At 44.2% G+C, this 21,047-nt stretch overlaps 1 protein-coding gene across 4 annotated transcripts in view; it reads right to left on the bottom strand.

Moving 5' to 3' along the window:
- Positions 1–21,047, bottom strand: part of LOC128698575 (adhesion G protein-coupled receptor L3-like) — a 186,742-nt gene that overhangs the window by 52,748 nt on the left and 112,947 nt on the right. For 3 of the 4 annotated variants that reach the window (XM_070084942.1, XM_070084940.1, XM_070084941.1), the window contains exons 8-9: positions 8,451–8,554; positions 7,455–7,499 (exon numbers count right to left, since the gene is read on the bottom strand). In XM_070084942.1, coding sequence (XP_069941043.1) covers positions 7,455–7,499; positions 8,451–8,554 — 149 coding nt within the window. The remainder of the gene's footprint in view (positions 1–7,454; positions 7,500–8,450; positions 8,555–21,047) is intronic. The other variant, XM_053790877.2, reaches the window with a different exon arrangement.

Here is a 21,047-nt window from a genome sequence, read left to right as displayed (position 1 = left end):
AGGTTAACACTCAGGTACCTTAGTGCTAGGTAGGTTAACACTCAGGTACCTACTTAGTGCTAGGTAGGTTAACACTCAGGTACCTACTTTGTGCTAGGTAGGTTAACACTCAGGTACCTACTTAGTGCTAGGTAGGTTAACACTCAGGTACCTACTTAGTGCTAGGTAAGTTAACACTCAGGTACCTACTTAGTGCTAGGTAGGTTAACGCTCGGGTACCTACTTAGTGCTAGGTAGGTTAACATTCAGGTACCTACTTAGTGCTAGGTAGGTTAACACTTAGGTACCTAATTAGTGCTAGGTAGGTTAACACTCAAGTACTACTTAGTGCTAGGTAGGTTAACACTCAGGTACCTACTTAGTGCTAGGCAGGTTAACACTCGGGTACCTACTTAGTGCTAGGTAGGTTAACACTCAAGTACTACTTAATGCTAGGTAGCTTAACACTCAGGTACCTTAGTGTTAGGTAGGTTAACACTCAAGTACCTACTTAGTGCTAGGTAGGTTAACACTCAAGTACTACTTAATGCTTGGTAGCTTAACACTCAGGTACCTTAGTGTTAGGTAGGTTAACCCTCAGGTACCTACTTAGTGCTAGGTAGGTTAACACTCGGGTACCTACTTAGTGCTAGGTAGGTTAACCCTCAGGTACCTACTTCGTGCTAAGTAGGTTAACACTCAAGTACCTACTTAGTGCTAGGTAGGTTAACACTCAGGTACCTAATTAGTGCTAGGTAGGTTAACACTCAAGTACTACTTAGTGCTAGGTAGGTTAACACTCAGGTACCTACTTAGTGCTAGGTAGGTTAACACTCAAGTACTTAGTGCTAGGTAGGTTAACACTCAGGTACCTACTTAGTGCTAGGTAGGTTAACACTCCGGTACCTACTTAGTGCCAGGTAGGTTAACACTCAAGTACTTAGTGCTAGGTAGGTTAACACTCAGGTACCTACTTAGTGCTAGGTAGGTTAACACTCAGGTACCTACTTAGTGCTAGGTAGGTTAACACTCAGGTACCTACTTAGTGCTAGGCAGGTTAACACTCAGGTACCTACTTAGTGCTAGGTAGGTTAACACTCAGGTACCTACTTAGTGCTAGGTAGGTTAACACTCAGGTACCTACTTAGTGCTAGGTAGGTTAACACTCAGGTACCTACTTAGTGCTAGGCAGGTTAACACTCAGGTACCTACTTAGTGCTAGGCAGGTTAACAGGGACAGCAAGTGTAAGGAAACATACTCCGAGTTTCCACTAGTCAGGGGATCCGGTCTCACTATGAGAGTTGAGGCCGCTACTAGTTGAGCCACCAGTACACTGGGTGCACTAATTTCGTGCAACATTCAGATGTCCGAAAGCGCCTATATTTACATAATTATAAGTGAATTTATATACATATAATTATGTGGAGGGGGGAAATGAATGATAGATTCTAATGCAGAAAAACTCCCGTATTAGTCAAATGTGGAAAATGTTAAAAAATTTTAAGTTTCTTTCATGCACAAACTTCAGTGAATCACCAGACTGGAGACAATCACAGCCGATAACTTGATCAAGTGTATTAAAACCCCTAAAATCACCGATATACAACATTGCAAATACTAAGAGTTTATCGCATGGTGTAATTACAATAACAAATAATACACGTGTTGTAATCATAGTTTAAGACATCCAATATAAGTGATCAAAAGTTATTCCCTCTATTAATCAAATATATGCGCTCATAATATTCACAAATTCAAAATATAAATTAATATTTATTACAATTATACATAAACCATCCCATCCTATTACAGTAAGCGTATCTTTTCTTAAGTAAATATTAAACAATAAATGGATTCCACGAATGTTACCCAGGGTGTTAATCCCTGCACACGAGTGGTCAGTGTCGAGGTTCACTAACAACAACATCGCTCCCAGCCAGCTAGGGTGGATCAGTTTAAATAGTTCATGCGTTAGGTAAATTATCCTAATGGGTTAATGTGCTTGGTGTTCAATGAATCGTTGACGTGAGTGAGTGAACCCAGTTTATGGACCAGTTCATTTTGGCGGCGTTGCGCGGATTTAACCCCCGAGGCTATATTGCCAAGTGGCTCATACTGACGACTGGCGAACTTTTCGGGTAGAGAACTGCGGCTCTCTCAGTGCTTGGTGTCTTCCTAAAGCTGCGGCTCTCTCAGTGTTTGGTGTCTTCCTAAAGCTGCGGCTCTCTCAGTACTTGGGGGTCTTCCTAGAGCTACGGGTCTCAGGGAGGATGGGGAGGTTGCGTCTAACCTCATTACCATCTAAATGACTGGACCTCTGCGCGCCCTTCGCTCCAGTAGTTAGGCCTTAAAACCAGACTGTTAATTTTACATGCGTTAGTTTGTCATCAGGGCTACCAGGTCCTTGGGTTGTTCCTCCTACTGGAAAAGGGTTGTGTTGAAGGGGAGCCCTTATTCTCGTGCTGGAATTTGGCTGTTTTTGCGGACAGGGTGCTGTTGCCCTGTTGGATTACGGCCAAACGTTAGCCTTGCTAGCTTCAGTCTGTATGAGCTCCTGATACCAAGCCGAATACGTGTTCTGCTTGAAGTTTTGTTGGAGACTGACTCAGCTGTTAACCTTGCTGCTAAAGAAGATTTGTGCTCTATTGAAAACCTCTTATCTTGCTACCCATATGCTATTGACAGTTCTGACCATATCTTGTGTTCATTCTCCCCCTCCCTCCCGCCACCTCTCAATTACCTATATACCTCTTACTACGTTTTATTCACTACTCTTCTTCCCTGTTTAATTAATTACATCATGAACATTTTCATACATTCACTATAAACATTTACGAGTTTATCTGCTTATCAATTGTCTTTCTATCTGCAGGGGATCGTCTGATTCGGAATATGTAATAATAACCCACTATCCCCTCCTACCTAAAAAAAGGAAACTATACAAACACTAAAAACAATACACTCACGCAATATTAACATATTCCTCATAAGTTTAAAAATGTGGGGGTGTTAATATTAAATTAATCTTCTAAATTTCCCCACGGCGACTAAACTTACACTGCTAAAAACAAGAAAGACAAAGTTGTTGGTACACACAGTATGAGAGAGCAGGAGCACACAAGCAAGTGGCTATGGTTGACGATTCTTGTGAAATATGGGGAGTCAATATCCTGTAGGTTATTAGTGTGTGTGTGTCTGTGTACTCACCTATATGTGGTTGCAGGGGTCGAGTCATAGCTCCTAGCCCCGCCTCTTCACTGGTCGATACTAATTCACTCTCTCCCTGCTCCATGGTATTTGCCATACCTCTTCTTAAAGCTATTTATGGAACTTGCTTCCACTACTTTACTCTCCAGATTATTCCAGTTCCTGACAACTCTAAGACTAAAGAAATACTTCCTAACATCCCTATGACTCATCTGGGTTTTCAGTTTCCAATTGTGTCCCCGTGTTTCTGTATCCCATCTCTGAAACATTCGATCCTTGTCCACGTTGTCAATGCCTCTTAGTATCTTATACGTTGTTATCATGTCCCCTCTATCCCTCCTATCCTCTAGTGTCATCAGGTTGAGTTCCCTTAACCTCTTCTCATAAGTTCCGGGACTAATCGTGTTGCAAATTTTTGCACTTTCTCCAATTTCTTGACGTGTTTGACTAAGTGAGGGTTCCATACTGGCGCTGCATATTCCAGTATAGGCCTTACGTACACTGTGTACAATGTCGTGAATGAATCCTTACTCAGATGTCTAAACGCCAATCTCAGGTTTGCCAATCTCCCATATGCTGCAGCAGTTATTTGATTGATGTGTGCCTCAGGGGACATGTTCGTTATAATGCTTACCCCAAGATCCTTTTCTTTAACTGACGTTTGCAGCTGTTGGTTTCCTAACCTGTACTCCTGTGTGTGTGTGTGTGTGTACTCACCTAGTTGTACTCACCTAGTTGAGGTTGCGGGGGTCGAGTCCGAGCTCCTGGCCCCGCCTCTTCACTGATCGCTACTAGGTCACTCTCCCTGAGCCGTGAGCTTTATCATACCTCTGCTTAAAGCTATGTATGGATCCTGCCTCCACTACATCGCTTCCCAAACTATTCCACTTACTGACTACTCTGTGGCTGAAGAAATACTTCCTAACATCCCTGTGATTCATCTGTGTCTTCAGCTTCCAACTGTGTCCCCTTGTTACTGTGTCCAATCTCTGGAACATCCTGTCTTTGTCCACCTTGTCAATTCCTCTCAGTATTTTGTATGTCGTTATCATGTCCCCCCTATCTCTCCTGTCCTCCAGTGTCGTCAGGTTGATTTCCCTTAACCTCTCCTCGTAGGACATACCTCTTAGCTCTGGGACTAGTCTTGTTGCAAACCTTTGCACTTTCTCTAGTTTCTTTACGTGCTTGGCTAGGTGTGGGTTCCAAACTGGTGCCGCATACTCCAATATGGGCCTAACGTATACGGTGTACAGGGTCCTGAACGATTCCTTATTAAGATGTCGGAATGCTGTTCTGAGGTTTGCTAGGCGCCCATATGCTGCAGCAGTTATTTGGTTGATGTGCGCTTCAGGAGATGTGCCTGGTGTTATACTCACCCCAAGATCTTTTTCCTTGAGTGAGGTTTGTAGTCTCTGACCCCCTAGACTGTACTCCGTCTGCGGCCTTCTTTGCCCTTCCCCAATCTTCATGACTTTGCACTTGGTGGGATTGAACTCCAGGAGCCAATTGCTGGACCAGGTCTGCAGCCTGTCCAGATCCCTTTGTAGTTCTGCCTGGTCTTCGATCGAGTGTATTCTTCTCATCAACTTCACGTCATCTGCAAACAGGGACACCTCAGAGTCTATTCCTTCCGTCATGTCGTTCACAAATACCAGAAACAGCACTGGTCCTAGGACTGACCCCTGCGGGACCCCGCTGGTCACAGGTGCCCACTCTGACACCTCGCCACGTACCATGACTCGCTGCTGTCTTCCTGACAAGTATTCCCTGATCCATTGTAGTGCCTTCCCTGTTATCCCTGCTTGGTCCTCCAGTTTTTGCACCAATCTCTTGTGTGGAACTGTGTCAAACGCCTTCTTGCAGTCCAAGAAAATGCAATCCACCCACCCCTCTCTCTCTTGTCTTACTGCTGTCACCATGTCATAGAACTCCAGTAGGTTTGTGACACAGGATTTCCCATCCCTGAAACCATGCTGGCTGCTGTTGATGAGATTATTCCTTTCTAGGTGTTCCACCACTCTTCTCCTGATAATCTTCTCCATGATTTTGCATACTATACATGTCAGTGACACTGGTCTGTAGTTTAATGCTTCATGTCTGTCTCCTTTTTTAAAGATTGGGACTACATTTGCTGTCTTCCATGCCTCAGGCAATCTCCCTGTTTCGATAGATGTATTGAATATTGTTGTTAGGGGTACACATAGCGCCTCTGCTCCCTCTCTCAATACCCATGGGGAGATGTTATCTGGCCCCATTGCCTTTGAGGTATCTAGCTCACTCAGAAGCCTCTTCACTTCTTCCTCGGTTGTGTGCACTGTGTCCAGCACTTGGTGGTGTGCCCCACCTCTCCGTCTTTCTGGAGTCCCTTCTGTCTCCTCTGTGAACACTTCTTTGAATCTCTTGTTGAGTTCTTCACATACTTCACGGTCATTTCCTGTTGTCTCTCCTCCTTCCTTCCTTAGCCTGATTACCTGGTCCTTGACTGTTGTTTTCCTCCTGATGTGGCTGTACAACAGTTTCGGGTCAGATTTGGCTTTCGCTGCTATGTCATTTTCATATTGTCTTTGGGCCTCCCTTCTTATCTGTGCATATTCGTTTCTGGCTCTACGACTGTTCTCCTTATTCTCCTGGGTCCTTTGCCTTCTATATTTCTTCCATTCCCTAGCACACTTGGTTTTTGCCTCCCTGCACCTTTGGGTAAACCATGGGCTCATCCTGGCTTTTTCATTACTCCTGTTACCCTTGGGTACAAACCTCTCCTCAGCCTCCTTGCATTTTGTTGCTACATATTCCATCATCTCATTAACTGGCTTCCCTGCCAGTTCTCTGTCCCACTGAACCCCGTTCAGGTAGTTCCTCATTCCTGTGTATTCCCCTTTCTTGTAGTTTGGCTTCATTCGTCCTGGCCTTCCTGCTTCTCCCTCCACTTGTAGCTCTACTGTGTATTCGAAGCTTAAAACCACATGGTCACTGGCCCCAAGGGGTCTTTCATATGTGATGTCCTCGATATCTGCACTACTGAAGGTGAATACTAAGTCCAGCCTTGCTGGTTCATCCTCTCCTCTCTCTCTTGTAGTGTCCCTTACGTGTTGGTACATGAAGTTCTCCAGTACCACCTCCATCATCTTAGCCCTCCATGTATCTTGGCCCCCATGTGGGTCCAAGTTCTCCCATTCGATCTCCTTGTGGTTAAAGTCACCCATGATCAGGAGCTTTGCCCTGCATGCATGAGCTCTTCTGGCCACTCTAGCCAGTGTGTCAACCATCGCTCTATTGCTCTCGTCGTACTCTTGCCTTGGCCTCCTGCTGTTCTGTGGTGGGTTATACATCACTGCTATTACCACCTTGGGACCTCCAGAGTGAAGTGTTCCCACTATGTAATCACTATGTAATCACTATGTAATCACTATGTAATCACTGTGTGTGTGCGTGCGTGCGTGTGTGTGTGTGCGTGCGTGTGTGTGTGTGTGTGTGTGTGTGTCCGTGAGGCGACTAGGGTAGGTGACATGTAAACAAGAATGGACTTACACATAGGCCACCCAGGCTTGGAATTAACTAGGGCAGGGGGGTCATACTGGGGCCTCGCCTGCTTATCAAGTAAACATGGTTATTGGTAATATGTATGCAGTGTAGAAGGTCGGTGCACATCATTTTTAGTAGCATCCTGTCATAAAAGTGTGAAAAATAAGCATGTTATTTTTTTTGCACTCTGGCATGATTGCTGGTCTTTTCTCTGTTTCGTAAAACAAGTAAAATGACAGGCCAAAGCATTAATTCAGTGGTTATGTGAGGCTCAGAGCCTTGCTTCAATGTATGACTTCAGTGCGGTGCTCTGGGTAGTTCACAGGTGTGCTCTTCCCTGAGGCTGCTACTAGTGAGTAGATATAACTTTAGTGAGAAGGAAGATAGTGGTTAGTGAGAAATACCAATCCAAGATGCCACAAACAGGTTCCCCATGCAGTAGCGACCCGTCTCCAGGTACCTCTGACAACAGGTAGTGTGATCTCGTGAGGCTATTGATGTTTGCACGAGTATGTATGTCCCTCCATCTGGGCAGGTGTGGGCCACGTGCTAATGCCAGCAAGCACAGCATCAGAGACCTGACTGAGCACCACCACATGCAACTTACGAACAAATATTAATCACTGAATTTGTCTGAGAACAAAGTGTAATGCAGTGAATATGACATCTTTTAAGAAAACGGCTACCTCAGTCAGGTTTCATAGCTGGTTCCTCAAGAAGCTGAAAATACTACATTTTGTCTTACACATGATTCTGGATTTTGGCGAAGAGTGCACTCTCCTCTGCACCACTACATACGTCATCACCATCACCCATACCGTCACCACCACCACCATTACCAAGGCAGCCACCGCCATAGCAGTGGCAGCAGTAGTAGTAGTAGAAGCAGCGACAGCAGATGAAGACGCGCAGATCAGACGTTCAGAGGCAAACAGGAACAAGTTAGTACAGAGGAAGTAACCAGATATAGAGCACCCAACCCATGGTTCCTCAAGCTTGAGTACTATTAGTTAGTATACACCAGTTGAAGTACACGCATAAGGATATTTTAAATAAGTAAATTATATGAAACTGAAGATCATCTAAACTAGCAATGTTAGCAAAAATATTTAGAAAGTTATGAAATTAAAAATAAATTAAAATATGCTATGAAAAGCAAAATATTAAATAAAAGGCGAGATCTCAAGATCTAAAACTTAGTATACAATCAGTGTTGTCATTAATCAACACAACCTACACTGTAGTGTTGTTTAGACTAGAGAAAAGGCATAAACACTGTTGACTTGCTCCCTTGTAACGGTGAAAGGCTCTTGAGCCCAGGAACTGGAGTTACCTTCCCTTGTTACTTCCCATTTCTCGGTTATAAGACCCCTACAGGTAAAGTGTTTCTCTCATTTAGAACATTAGCTCAGACTTCCAGGTTCTTGTGCAGATGCAACCATCCACCGCCTTCCCTGGCTACTTCACTTCCGCTCACCTTCCTCTTTTTGGAACATCACCAAATCTCCATTTCAAGATTTTTTTTTTTTTACCCGGATCATTTACACTTATAACAACGAGCGTTCCCTCACGTTAGCTCCTCGTCCTTCTGTGTATCAATTTTCTGTAACATTGTTTTATCCATCCTCCCTACCACTTTCCTCACCCATTGTTTCAATCTTAATCTTTCTCTCCTATGTCCGAAAACTCCAGTTTTTGCTGTTCCCTTCGTGATGGGCTCACACAAGGAAGCTAAACTCACCTGACTGAGGCCAGCTTGGTGTGTTCTTTATTCTTGAGGGAGGCGGTGATGTTGGTGTGTCGACACATGATGAACAGCGACATGCTCAGGAAAACAGAGTTCGCCTGTGGACGATAAAAACGAAAGCAGTTAATAATGAAGTCTTAATACATTAAGCGAATAGTTTTAGGTGAAAGTTTCAGATAAAATACAGTCGAGTCTTAAACATAATCGGAATAGAGAAGTCAAGATAAACGATAAAGCCCATTTATAAAAAAAAAAAATTGTTTCTCATGCAAAAAATGTTTTAATTTTACGCACACGGAAATAAAATTAAGCTCAAATACAACAACACAAGTGTTCGCTGCCTGATACACCAGTAACACAAGCTATGGTGGCGCCAACACTATCCTAGGGAACACCAACAACTGACACATCTATAACACAAGTAACAAACTGATGTATTCATAACAAGCAACACATATATATCCATAATACAAGCAACGCGTTGTCAGGATAGAAAAGTAGAGCAAGTGCATTTCCCTAAAGAATCGGTACTGATCCCTCGATTGTTGTCAGTATACGTAAATGATCCTTGGTGGCATACACGAGACTAACAAATCTCGTGTATATCAAGAGACCTAAACAAGTACGAGGAAAATGATAGGATAGATAATGAGAACCTTCAAAACCAGGGATGCCAAACCAATGATGATCCTTTTTAAATTACTTGCTCACTCTAGGCCGGAATATTGCTTTATACTAACACACACATTCAAGGCAGGTGAAATCGCAGATCTAGAAAATGTACAGAGAACCTTTACTGCACATATAAGTTCCGTCAAACACCTTAATTACTGGGAACGCTTGGAGTAATTTGACTTGTAGTCACTGGAGCGCAGGCGAGAGAGAGAATCTACACCTTGAAAATCCTAGAGGGACTGGTCCGAAATATACACACAGAAATCACGCCCTACGAAAGAAAAGAATTGGGCAGACTGTATAACATACCCCCCAGTGAAAAATAGGGGCACCATTAATTTAAGAGAAAACACAATAAGTGCCCGGGGCCCAAGACTGTTCAACAGCCTCCCACCAGGCATAAGGGGAATTACCAAAAGACCCCTGGTTGTCTTTAAGAGGGAGCTGGACAGATACCTGAAGTCAGTACCCGATCAGCCGGGCTGTGGTTCATATGGTGGAATACGTGCGACCAGCAATAACAGCCTGGTTGATCAGGCCCTGATCCACCGCGAGGCCTGGTCAAGGACTGGGCCGCTGGGGCGTTGACCACCGGAACACCCCCCAGACGGGAACTTTTTTCAGGACACCTTACACAATGTAAGGTCCATAATGCAATAAGCACCCCCACTGTGATGCCCCAAACTGATCAAACATCGTCTAAACGTTACTAACAAAACCAGAGCAGAGAAATGAAGAGACTGAAGGAACTAAATTTGAAGAGGAAGACTAGCGGGAACAGGATTACAACGTAAATATGCATATAATCGATTGACAGGGTAAAAAAGACAGTGCTCTCATTGTCCAGTGATAAGGGGGCGCAGATGGTAGCCAAATATACAAGAATGTTATATGGAGGCTACGAAAAATATTAATAAGACAGCGTTTAAATCCGGGGAATGGAAGGTAATCTGGATTGATCCAAGAGGAAGGTAGTTGACGTTTCTTCAAACAACTGAACACCAGCATCAAGGCTCCCCAAGTATTAAGTGTCAGGGTAGTAGAGAGGTTGAATGACCTCGATGACGATGTAGAAAAACCAAACTTCATATACAATTTCAAGGATATATACGACTATATCTGCGAGGCGAAACTTTTCAGATTACTCTAAAGTACAAACACACACACACACGCACACACACACACGCACACAGTGTACACAGGATTCTTGACATGCGAAATACATTTAAAAAAAAGTACCTAAGATTTGTTTTGTCTTGGGGGATAGGAAAGTAAGCGAGGCATAATAATCTATCAGAGGGAAGTCTTCAACTCCAAGATCAATCAACAACTCCTCACAAAAACTAATATAGTCAAGAGGGAATGATTTAAAGATGAGTTATCACAAACTGGTAATTATCCAGAGACAATACTTCACACGGGCCTCCTCCCATCCTTCCCAGCACATCCTCAATTTTTTTAAGATTTATCATGGAAGAATAATTCACAGCAGAATTATGCTGGACCGATCTGTGATGCACATAAAGTATCCTCAATATCCGAGTGGAGAAGGTTGGTCCCCCCCCCCCGCTGCAGCCCTCCAGCCCAGTATCTCGACATGCATTCTTGTGTTTGAAGGGGTCAATTAACAGTTCGTGGCCCCCTCCTAACTCTCAATTTAATACTCTGAGACTGACAAAAATACTACCTAACGAACCAGCCATGTGTGTCTCCTGGCTTCCTCTCCTCGCCATCTGAAACAGTTTGAACTAATCTGATCCCTGAGTATTGTGTATATCATGATCATATTATCCCTCAGTCCTCCCTTCTAGCTTCAAGCTTTTCCAGTTTCTTAAATCTGTCTTCGTGGTCTCTCCCATTATTTCTGGCACAAGTCTCGTTACGAACCTTTAAATCTTACTTAGTTTCTTACAGGTTTAATGAGGTGCAGGCTCATACTGGTGCCTCATACTCCAAATTGAGCCTCAAGTTGTTGTGTATAATATTCCAAGTAAATCCTTGTTCAGACTCCTGAAACCAGTTTTTAGGTTACCTAGTCTTGGCATGTGCTGCGGAAGTTACACAGTTAATATGTATATCTGGTGATATGCTTTATTTAATGTTTATTTCCTGTACGTTGTCTGCAGCTTCCGTCATATCAGTTTGTATTCCGTGTCCGATCTTCTCACACTGCATTTGTCAGGAGTGCAATCAAGTACACACTTCCCCTCTCACAACACTGGCAGCCTAGTCAATAAACTTGGGGTCTGAAGCCTCCGCAGATGGTGCACCTGTGATGTTCCACAGGTGGTGCACCTGTGATACTCCGCAGGTGGTGTACCTGTGATGAGAGACGGTACACAAGTGTTTCAAGGAAAACAACGGTGATGGATCACACGATGAAGATGGTAAATCACAAGTGGGAACGTTGATAAGAACATCACGTACAGAGCTGTATCTTGACACATCACGTGCATATCCTTACACATCAGTATAGATATGGATCTTTACATATCACGTCTACCTACCTGGAGGGCATTCCGAGGATCAACGCCCCCGCAGCCCGGTCCACGACCAGGCCTCCCGGTGGATCAGGGCCTGATCAACCAGGCTGTTACTGCTGGCCGCACGTAGTCCAACGTATGAACCACACCCCGGCTGATCCGGCACCGACTTGCAGTATCTGTCCAGCTCCCTCTTGAAGGCAGCCAGGGGCCTATTGGTAATTTCCCTTATGCATGGTGGGAGGCTGTTGAACAGTCCTGGGCCCCGGACACTTATGGTGTTCTCTCTTAGTGTACCAATGGCGCCCCTACTTTTCATTGGGGGTATTTTGCACCGCTTGCCCAGTCTTTTACTTTCATAGGGAGTGATTTCTGTGTGCAGTTTCGGGACCATTCCTTCTAGCATTTTTCAAGTGCAGATTATGATACATCTCTCGCCTGCGTTCCAGCGAGTACAAATCAAGTGCTTTCAAAAGTTCCCAGTAGTTGAGGTGTTTGATGGAACTTATATGTGCAGTAAAGGTTCTCTGTACATTTTCTAGCTCTGCAATTTCACCTGCTTTCAACGGAGATGTTAATGTACAGCAGTATTCCAGTCTAGAGAGAAAAAGTAATTTGAGAAGGATCATCACTGGCTTGGCATCTCTTGTTTTGAACGTTCTCATTATCCATCCTATCATTTTCTTCGCAGTTGTGATCGTGGCACTGTTATGATCCTTGAAAGTGTGATTCTCAGACATTACCACTCTCAGGTCCCTCACATTATCATCTCCTCCAGTTTTCCATAACATAGTTGGAATTTGTCTTCACTGAACATCATATTGTTTTCCGTTGCCCATTGGAAAACTTGGTTTATATCTGTTTTTCTTCCAGTGCATCCAAGACCATATCATAGTGATCCAGTAGTTGCGAGAGGCAGGGGCGACCTGCTCTGAACCCATGTTGTCTTGGATTGTTCAGGTTTTGGGAGTCCAAGTGGTTTGCAATCGTGCTTCTTAGCACTCTTTCAAAGATTTCTATGATGTGGGACGTTAGAGCTAATGGTCTATATTTCTTAGCTGATGCTTTGCTGCCACCTTTATGGAGTGGGGCTATATCCGTTATTTTTAGTGACTAGAATTTCATCCATGTCTAAGCTCCTTCTATTAATAATTACTTAGGGCCTGTGAGAGGGGTTTCTTGTAGTTCTTAATAAACACAGAGTTCCACGAGTCTGGGCCTGGGGCTGAGTGCATGGGCATGTGTCAATCGCTTTCTCTAAGGCTATCGGTGTTAGGGTAATGTCGGAAATCTGGCATACACTAATGGAGTTTTGAGGCTCCTTCATGAAAAAATAATTTGGAATGTCGATCTTTAGACTGATTAGTGAATGGCTAAACACAGAGTCGTACTGGGATTTCAGTATCTCACTCATTTCTCTGTTGTCATCTGTGTAAGTTCCATCTTGTCTGAGTAAGGGCCCGATACTAGATGTGGTATTTACCTTGTTTTTGGCATATGAAAAGAAATATTCCGAATTTCTTTCAATTTCACTAATCGCTTTTAGCTCCTCCTGTCTCTCCTGGGTCCTGTAAGTCATTGAACGTAGCTACACATAGGGATCTGTACACACACCAGAATATAATGATGACACATCCCCCTTCCTTTGCCTTAACCTTTTCCCTCCGATCTCTCATCTTCCACCCCCCCCCCTCTCCCTCTCTCTCTCTTTCCATCCTTTCGTCTTTCCTTCACCTTCTGCACACACAAACTCTGAAGATATTGTAGGAGAAATCTTGCTAACTTGTAGGTGTGTAAGCCAATCATATAATTACCTGCAAATGCACTCGGCTGCCCATAAGTGTCTTCACAAATGCAAATGTGCCGGCGGGGAAAACTTAAATATTTTTCTCTCTGGAGAAAACAGCCCATAATAATGGGTGATTTAATAACCGGGATTGTCTAGCTTGTTTGGGAGGGCGGTGTTGGTCTCCTAGCTTGTTGGGGAGGGCAGTGATGCCCGCCAATTTTGACTAATTTGTAAAGTTTGAGAAAGTTGTGTTTGCTGTAGTGAGGGTGGATGCCTTCTCAATAATGTAGTTATGAGGTGAGCAGAGGTGAAGTGCTCATCACACTGGACGATATATGCGCTCAGCACAAAGGGGCGTCAGCATTTAGGCTCGAACAAAAAAAAAACCTTTATAATGTATATATAAAAAATCTGCTGAAGAATTTTTTAAATAGAGAATAAGTAGTCATATATAGTCGTGTTTGTTAAAGTTACGTTCACAGACTGCGACATTTACAAGTCTTCGGATGATTTAGACAGAATGCGATATGTGTGATCTTCTGGCAAGGCAGTGAGAGTAAGTAATGAATGTTTCCTTCTCTGAGTCACTTTGCTAGGTGTCAACGTTGTGTAGCCCTCTGGTCAACTCTCCATGTTAGAGGCTGTAACATCTCCAAGGTCACACTTCATTTGTACACCATCAAGAATATTTTAATCCCTAAAGTAGCGATTAAAGTTAATTTGTACTCGTGTGTGTGTGTGTGTGTGTGTGTGTGTGTGTGTGTGTGTGTGTGTGTGTGTGTGTGTGTGTGTGTGTGTGTGTGTGCTCACCTAGTTGTACTCACCTAGCTGAGGTTGCGGGGGTCGAGTCCGAGCTCCTGGCCCCGCCTCTTCACTGATCGCTACTAGATCACTCTCCCTGAGCCGTGAGCTTTATCATACCTCTGCTTAAAGCTATGTATGGATCTTGCCTCCACTACATCGCTTCCCAAACTATTCCACTTACTGACTACTCTGTGGCTGAAGAAATACTTCCTAACATCCCTGTGATTCATCTGCGTCTTCAACTTCCAACTGTGTCCCCTTGTTACTGTGTCCAATCTCTGGAACATCCTGTCTTTGTCCACCTTGTCAATTCCTCTCAGTATTTTGTATGTCGTTATCATGTCCCCCCTATCTCTCCTGTCCTCCAGTGTCGTCAGGTTGATTTCCCTTAACCTCTCCTCGTAGGACATACCTCTTAGCTCTGGGACTAGTCTTGTTGCAAACCTTTGCACTTTCTCTAGTTTCTTTACGTGCTTGGCTAGGTGTGGGTTCCAAACTGGTGCCGCATACTCCAATATGGGCCTAACGTACACGGTGTACAGGGTCCTGAATGATTCCTTATTAAGATGTCGGAATGCTGTTCTGAGGTTTGCTAGGCGCCCATATGCTGCAGCAGTTATTTGGTTGATGTGCGCTTCAGGAGATGTGCCTGGTGTTATACTCACCCCAAGATCTTTTTCCTTGAGTGAGGTTTGTAGTCTCTGGCCCCCTAGACTGTACTCCGTCTGCGGTCTTCTTTGCCCTTCCCCAATCTTCATGACTTTGCACTTGGTGGGATTGAACTCAAGGAGCCAATTGCTGGACCAGGTCTGCAGCCTGTCCAGATCCCTTTGTAGTTCTGCCTGGTCTTCGATCGAGTGAATTCTTCTCATCAACTTCACGTCATCTGCAAACAGGGACACCTCATAGTCTATCCCTTCCGTCATGTCGTTCACAAATACCAGAAACAGCACTGGTCCTAGGACTGACCCCTGCGGGACCCCGCTGTTCACAGGTGCCCACTCTGACACCTCGCCACGTACCATGACTCGCTGCTGTCTTCCTGACAAGTATTCCCTGATCCATTGTAGTGCCTTCCCTGTTATCCCTGCTTGGTCCTCCAGTTTTTGCACCAATCTCTTGTGTGGAACTGTGTCAAACGTCTTCTTGCAGTCCAAGAATATGCAATCCACGCACCCCTCTCTCTCTTGTCTTACTGCTGTCACCATGTCATAGAACTCCAGTAGGTTTGTGACACAGGATTTCCCGTCCCTGAAACCATGTTGGCTGCTGTTGATGAGATCGTTCCTTTCTAGGTGTTCCACCACTCTTCTCCTGATAATCTTCTCCATGATTTTGCATACTATACATGTCAGTGACACTGGTCTGTAGTTTAATGCTTCATGTCTGTCTCCTTTTTTAAAGATTGGGACTACATTTGCTGTCTTCCATGCCTAAGGCAATCTCCCTGTTTCGATAGATGTATTGAATATTGTTGTTAGGGGTACACATAGCGCCTCTGCTCCCTCTCTCAATACCCATGGGGAGATGTTATCTGGCCCCATTGCCTTTGAGGTATCTAGCTCACTCAGAAGCCTCTTCACTTCTTCCTCGGTTGTGTGCACTGTGTCCAGCACATGGTGGTGTGCCCCACCTCTCCGTCTTTCTGGAGCCCCTTCTGTCTCCTCTGTGAACACTTCTTTGAATCTCTTGTTGAGTTCCTCACATACTTCATGGTCATTTCTTGTTGTCTCTCCTCCTTCCTTCCTTAGCCTGATTACCTGGTCCTTGACTGTTGTTTTCCTCCTGATGTGGTTGTACAATAGTTTCAGGTCAGATTTGGCTTTCGCTGCTATGTCATTTTCATATTGTCTTTGGGCCTCCCTTCTTATCTGTGCATATTCGTTTCTGGCTCTACGACTGCTCTCCTTATTCTCCTGGGTCCTTTGCCTTCTATATTTCTTCCATTCCCTAGCACACTTGGTTTTTGCCTCCCTGCACCTTTGGGTAAACCATGGGCTCATCCTGGCTTTTTCATTATTCCTGTTACCCTTGGGTACAAACCTCTCCTCAGCCTCCTTGCATTTTGTTGCTACATATTCCATCATCTCATTAACTGGCTTCCCTGCCAGTTCTCTGTCCCACTGAACCCCGTTCAGGAAGTTCCTCATTCCTGTGTAGTCCCCTTTCTTGTAGTTTGCCTTCATTCTTCCTGGCCTTCCTGCTTCTCCCTCCACTTGTAGCTCTACTGTGTATTCGAAGCTTAAAACCACATGGTCACTGGCCCCAAGGGGTCTTTCATATGTGATGTCCTCGATATCTGCACTACTCAAGGTGAATACTAAGTCCAGCCTTGCTGGTTCATCCTCTCCTCTCTCTCTTGTAGTGTCCCTTACATGTTGGTACATGAAGCTTTCCAGTACCACCTCCATCATCTTAGCCCTCCATGTATCTTGGCCCTCATGCGGGTCCAAGTTCTCCCAATCGATCTCCTTGTGGTTAAAGTCACCCATGATCAGGAGCTTTGCCCTGCATGCATGAGCTCTTCTGGCCACTCTAGCCAGTGTGTCAACCATCGCTCTATTGCTCTCGTCGTACTCTTGCCTTGGCCTCCTGCTGTTCTGTGGTGTGTGTTTGTGTGTGTGTGTGTGTGTGTGTGTGTGTGTGTGTGTACTCACCTAATTGTACTCACCTAATTGTGGTTGCAGGGGTCGAGACTCAGCTCCTGGCCCCGCCTCTTCACTGATCGCTACTAGGTCGTCTCTCTGCTTCCTGAGCTGTATCATACCTCTTCTTAAAACTATGTATGGTTCCTGCCTCCACTACTTCACTTGCTAGGCTATTCCACTTCCTGACAACTCTATGACTGAAGAAATACTTCCTAACGTCCCTGTGACTCGTCTGAGTCTTCAGCTTCCAGTTGTGACCCCTTGTCCCTGTGTCCCCTCTCTGGAACATCCTATCTCTGTCCACCTTGTCTATTCCCCGCAGTATCTTGTATGTCGTTATCATGTCTCCCCTGACCCTTCTGTCCACCAGTGTCGTCAGTCCGATCTCCCTCAACCTTTCCTCGTACGACATTCCCCTGAGCTCTGGGACTAGCCTTGTTGCAAACCTTTGTACTTTCTCTAACTTCTTGACGTGCTTGACCAGGTGTGGGTTCCAGACTGGTGCTGCATACTCCAGTATGGGCCTAAGATACACAGTGTACAGTGTCTTGAACGATTCCTTATTAAGGTATCGGAACGCTATTCTCAGGTTTGCCAGGCGCCTGTATGCTGCAGCAGTTATTTGGTTAATGTGTGCCTCCGGTGGTGTGCTCGGTGTTATGCTCACCCCAATGTCTTTCTCCCTGAGTGAGGTCTGTAGTCTTTGTCCACCTAGCCTATACTCTGTCTGCGGTCTTCTTTGCCCCTCCCCAATCTTCATGACTTTGCATTTGGCTGGATTGAATTCGAGAAACCAGTTACTGGACCACATGTCCAGCCTGTCCAGGTCTCTTTGCAGTCCTGCCTCATCCTCATCCGATTTAATTCTTCTCATCAACTTCACATCATCTGTGAATAGGGACACTTCAGAGTCTATTCCTTCCATCATGTCGTTCACATATATAAAAAATAGCACTGGTCCTAGAACTGACCCCTGTGGGACCCCGCTCGTCACAGGCGCCCACTGTGATACCTCTTCACGTACCACGACTCGTTGCTGCCTCCCTGTCAGGTATTCCCTGATCCATTGCAGTGCCCTCCCTGTTACATGCGCCTGATCCTCCAGCTTCTGCACTAATCTCTTGTGGGGGAACTGTGCCAAAGGCCTTCCTGCAGTCTAGGAAAACGCAATCTACCCACCCCTCTCTCTCGTGTCTTACTTCTGTTACCTTGTCATTAAACTCCAGGAGGTTTGTGATACAAGATTTGCCTTCCATGAACCCATGCTGGTTTTCATTTATAATCTTGTTCCTTTCCAGGTGTTCGACCACTCTCCTCCTGATAATCTTCTCCATGACTTTGCACACAATACACGTCAGAGACACAGGTCTGTAGTTTAGCGCCTCGTTTCTGTTTCCTTTCTTAAATATGGGGACTACATTAGCTGTCTTCCATTTCTCAGGTAGTTGCCCAGTTTCAAGGGATGTGTTGAAGATTGTGGTTAGAGGCACGCACAGCATCTCTGCTCCTTCTCTAAGGACCCATGGGGAGATGTTGTCCGGTCCCATCGCCTTTGAGGTGTCAAGGTCACTTAGGAGCTTCTTCACCTCCTCCTCAGTTGTTCGTATGTCATCCAACACTTGTTGGTATATTCCCTCTTGATGTTCCCTTCTGTGCTGTCTTCCCACAGCCCTTCCTGTCTCTACTGTAAAAACTTCCTTAAATCTCCTGTTCAGCTCCTCACATACCTCCTGATCATTTCTTGTGAGTTCTCCACCTTCTGTCCTTAATCTGATCACCTGGTCTTTGACTGTTGTCTTCCTCCTGATGTGGCTATACAACAGTTTTGGGTCAGTCTTGATTCTCGATGCTATGTCATTTTCATACTGTCGCTGGGCCTCCCTCCTTACCTGTGCATACTCATTCCTGGCTCTGCGACTGATCTCCCTATTTTCGTGTGTTCTCTGCCTTCTGTACTTTTTCCATTCTCTATTGCACTTTGTTTTTGCCTCCTTACACCGTCGGGTAAACCAGGGGCTCGTTCTGGTCTTCCCGTTGTTACTGTTGCCCTTGGGAATAAACCTTTCCACTGCCTCCTTGCATTTTGTTGTTACATATTCCATCATTTCATTTACTGGCTTTCCTGCCAGTTCTCTGTCCCACTGGACCTCCCGCAGGAAGTTCTTCAACCCTATGTAGTCCCCTCTTTTATAGTCAGGCTTTTCCCATTTAACTCCTGTTATTCTCTCCACTTGCAGCTCTACTATGTATTCAAAGCACAGAACCACGTGGTCGCTAGCTCCTAGGGGACTCTCATACTTGATGTCCTCAATGTCTGAGCTGCCCAGGGTGAATACAAGGTCCAATCTTGCTGGTTCATCCTCCCTTCTCACTCTGGTAGTGTCCTTAACATGTTGGTGCATGAGGTTTTCCAGCACCACGTCCAACATCTTGGCTCTCCATGTTTCGGGACCCCCATGTGGCTCCAGGTTTTCCCAATCTCCCTGTGGTTGAAATCCCCCATAACCAGCAACTTTGCTCTGCTGGAGTGTGTGTTTGTGTGTGTGTGTGTTTGTGTGTGTGTGTGTATGTGTATGTGTGTGTTTGTGTTTGTGTGTGTGTATGTGTGTGTTTGTGTGTGTGTGTATGTGTATGTGTGTATGTGTGTATGTGTGTGTGTGTGTGTGTGTGTGTGTGTGTGTGTGTGTAATATATATATATATATATATATATATATATATATATATATATATATATATATATATATATATATATATAATGTGTGTAATATATATATATATATATATATATATATATATATATATATATATATATATATATATATATATATATATATATATATATATATATATGTAGTGCTGAATAGGTAAAACTGGTCAAATAGCAAGAACTCATTTAAAATTAAGTCCATAGTAAAATTTTCTCTTATACGTTTAAAGATATATTTTCTTCATTTATGTTACTGTAAAAATAAAAAATTTTGTACCAAAGGAACCTTAAAAAACTTACCTAACCATATATTAAACAAAAACAATGAAATATATTTTTTTTAGTTAGGTTCGGAATTATTTTTGCGAAATTACTATATACACAAATTTTCGCTTCCCTTATATGGCAAGAAGAGCGTTGCTATTTAAGCCAAACTCGCAAGTTTTACTTATTCGGCACGACAATTATATATATATATATATATATATATATATATATATATATATATATATATATATATATATATATATATATATTATATCATCGGTGTATATACTCTTGCTATGTCATCTACAGCTGTACTAACAAGCCGCCACCATCACTAGTCCCAAACAGCTTGCTACCAGCTTCCTCTTCATCCCCCACTACTGCAGATGACTGATCCATCTTGTTACCAGCAAGTCTGTCAAATTTGTCCGTAATGTCGTTCTTGAGAAGGCTACATGCACTCTAAATCTCCGGCCAGCAGACCGCCATAATTTCTAGTAACCGGACTGCTGTACCAGGATTCAGAGCCAGTCAATGCTGCATGCAGCTTCTGAATCAGGATTATTAAGACGAATTGACAGGCATAGGTTGAATGAAATATGAGAGCCAAGACACGTATACGAACGCTTAAAAAAAAAGAGAAAATTAGGAACAGAGGTAAATAAAACGTGAAAGTAATGGATGTCTGACACTAATAATGCCAGTCGACGAAGCTTAGAACACAACGGACTTGTGATATAAAAATACTTGAGGAACTAAACGCAATAGGAACAGGTTGTCTGAGAGGGACAAAGAGAGCCAGGAGACAAATTAACAACAGGGATACTATACACAGTTTTAATAGCAGGTATGATCGGGTTCTGGAGGCCAAGAATCGGTTAGGTCTGTCGACAGTAGTTAAAAGGCCGAGCCAGCAGCGATAAACTGACTCCTGCAAAGAGTAAGCGAATACATACGTGAGCGCGCGCGCACACACACACACACACACACACACACACACACACACACAGTGGGCCACCGAGGTGAGACCCTAATTGAACAAACACCTGATCAGACGACCAAACACTCATCTGCATACAGAAGGAAAATCCACCAGCACGGACACTGCGACCAGCGGATGTTAATCTAGGAGAAGAATGAGTCTGATTTACATTACAATAATTCCATCACTCTATTTCCACCCTCAACCAATACCTCCTGAGGCGGGGAGCAGAGA

This window comes from Cherax quadricarinatus, chromosome 14 (genome assembly GCF_038502225.1).
Source record: "Cherax quadricarinatus isolate ZL_2023a chromosome 14, ASM3850222v1, whole genome shotgun sequence".
Classification (NCBI taxonomy): Eukaryota; Metazoa; Arthropoda; class Malacostraca; order Decapoda; family Parastacidae; genus Cherax; species Cherax quadricarinatus.
Note: the sequence above shows the minus strand (reverse complement) of the source record. Positions and strands in the feature narration are given on the sequence as shown.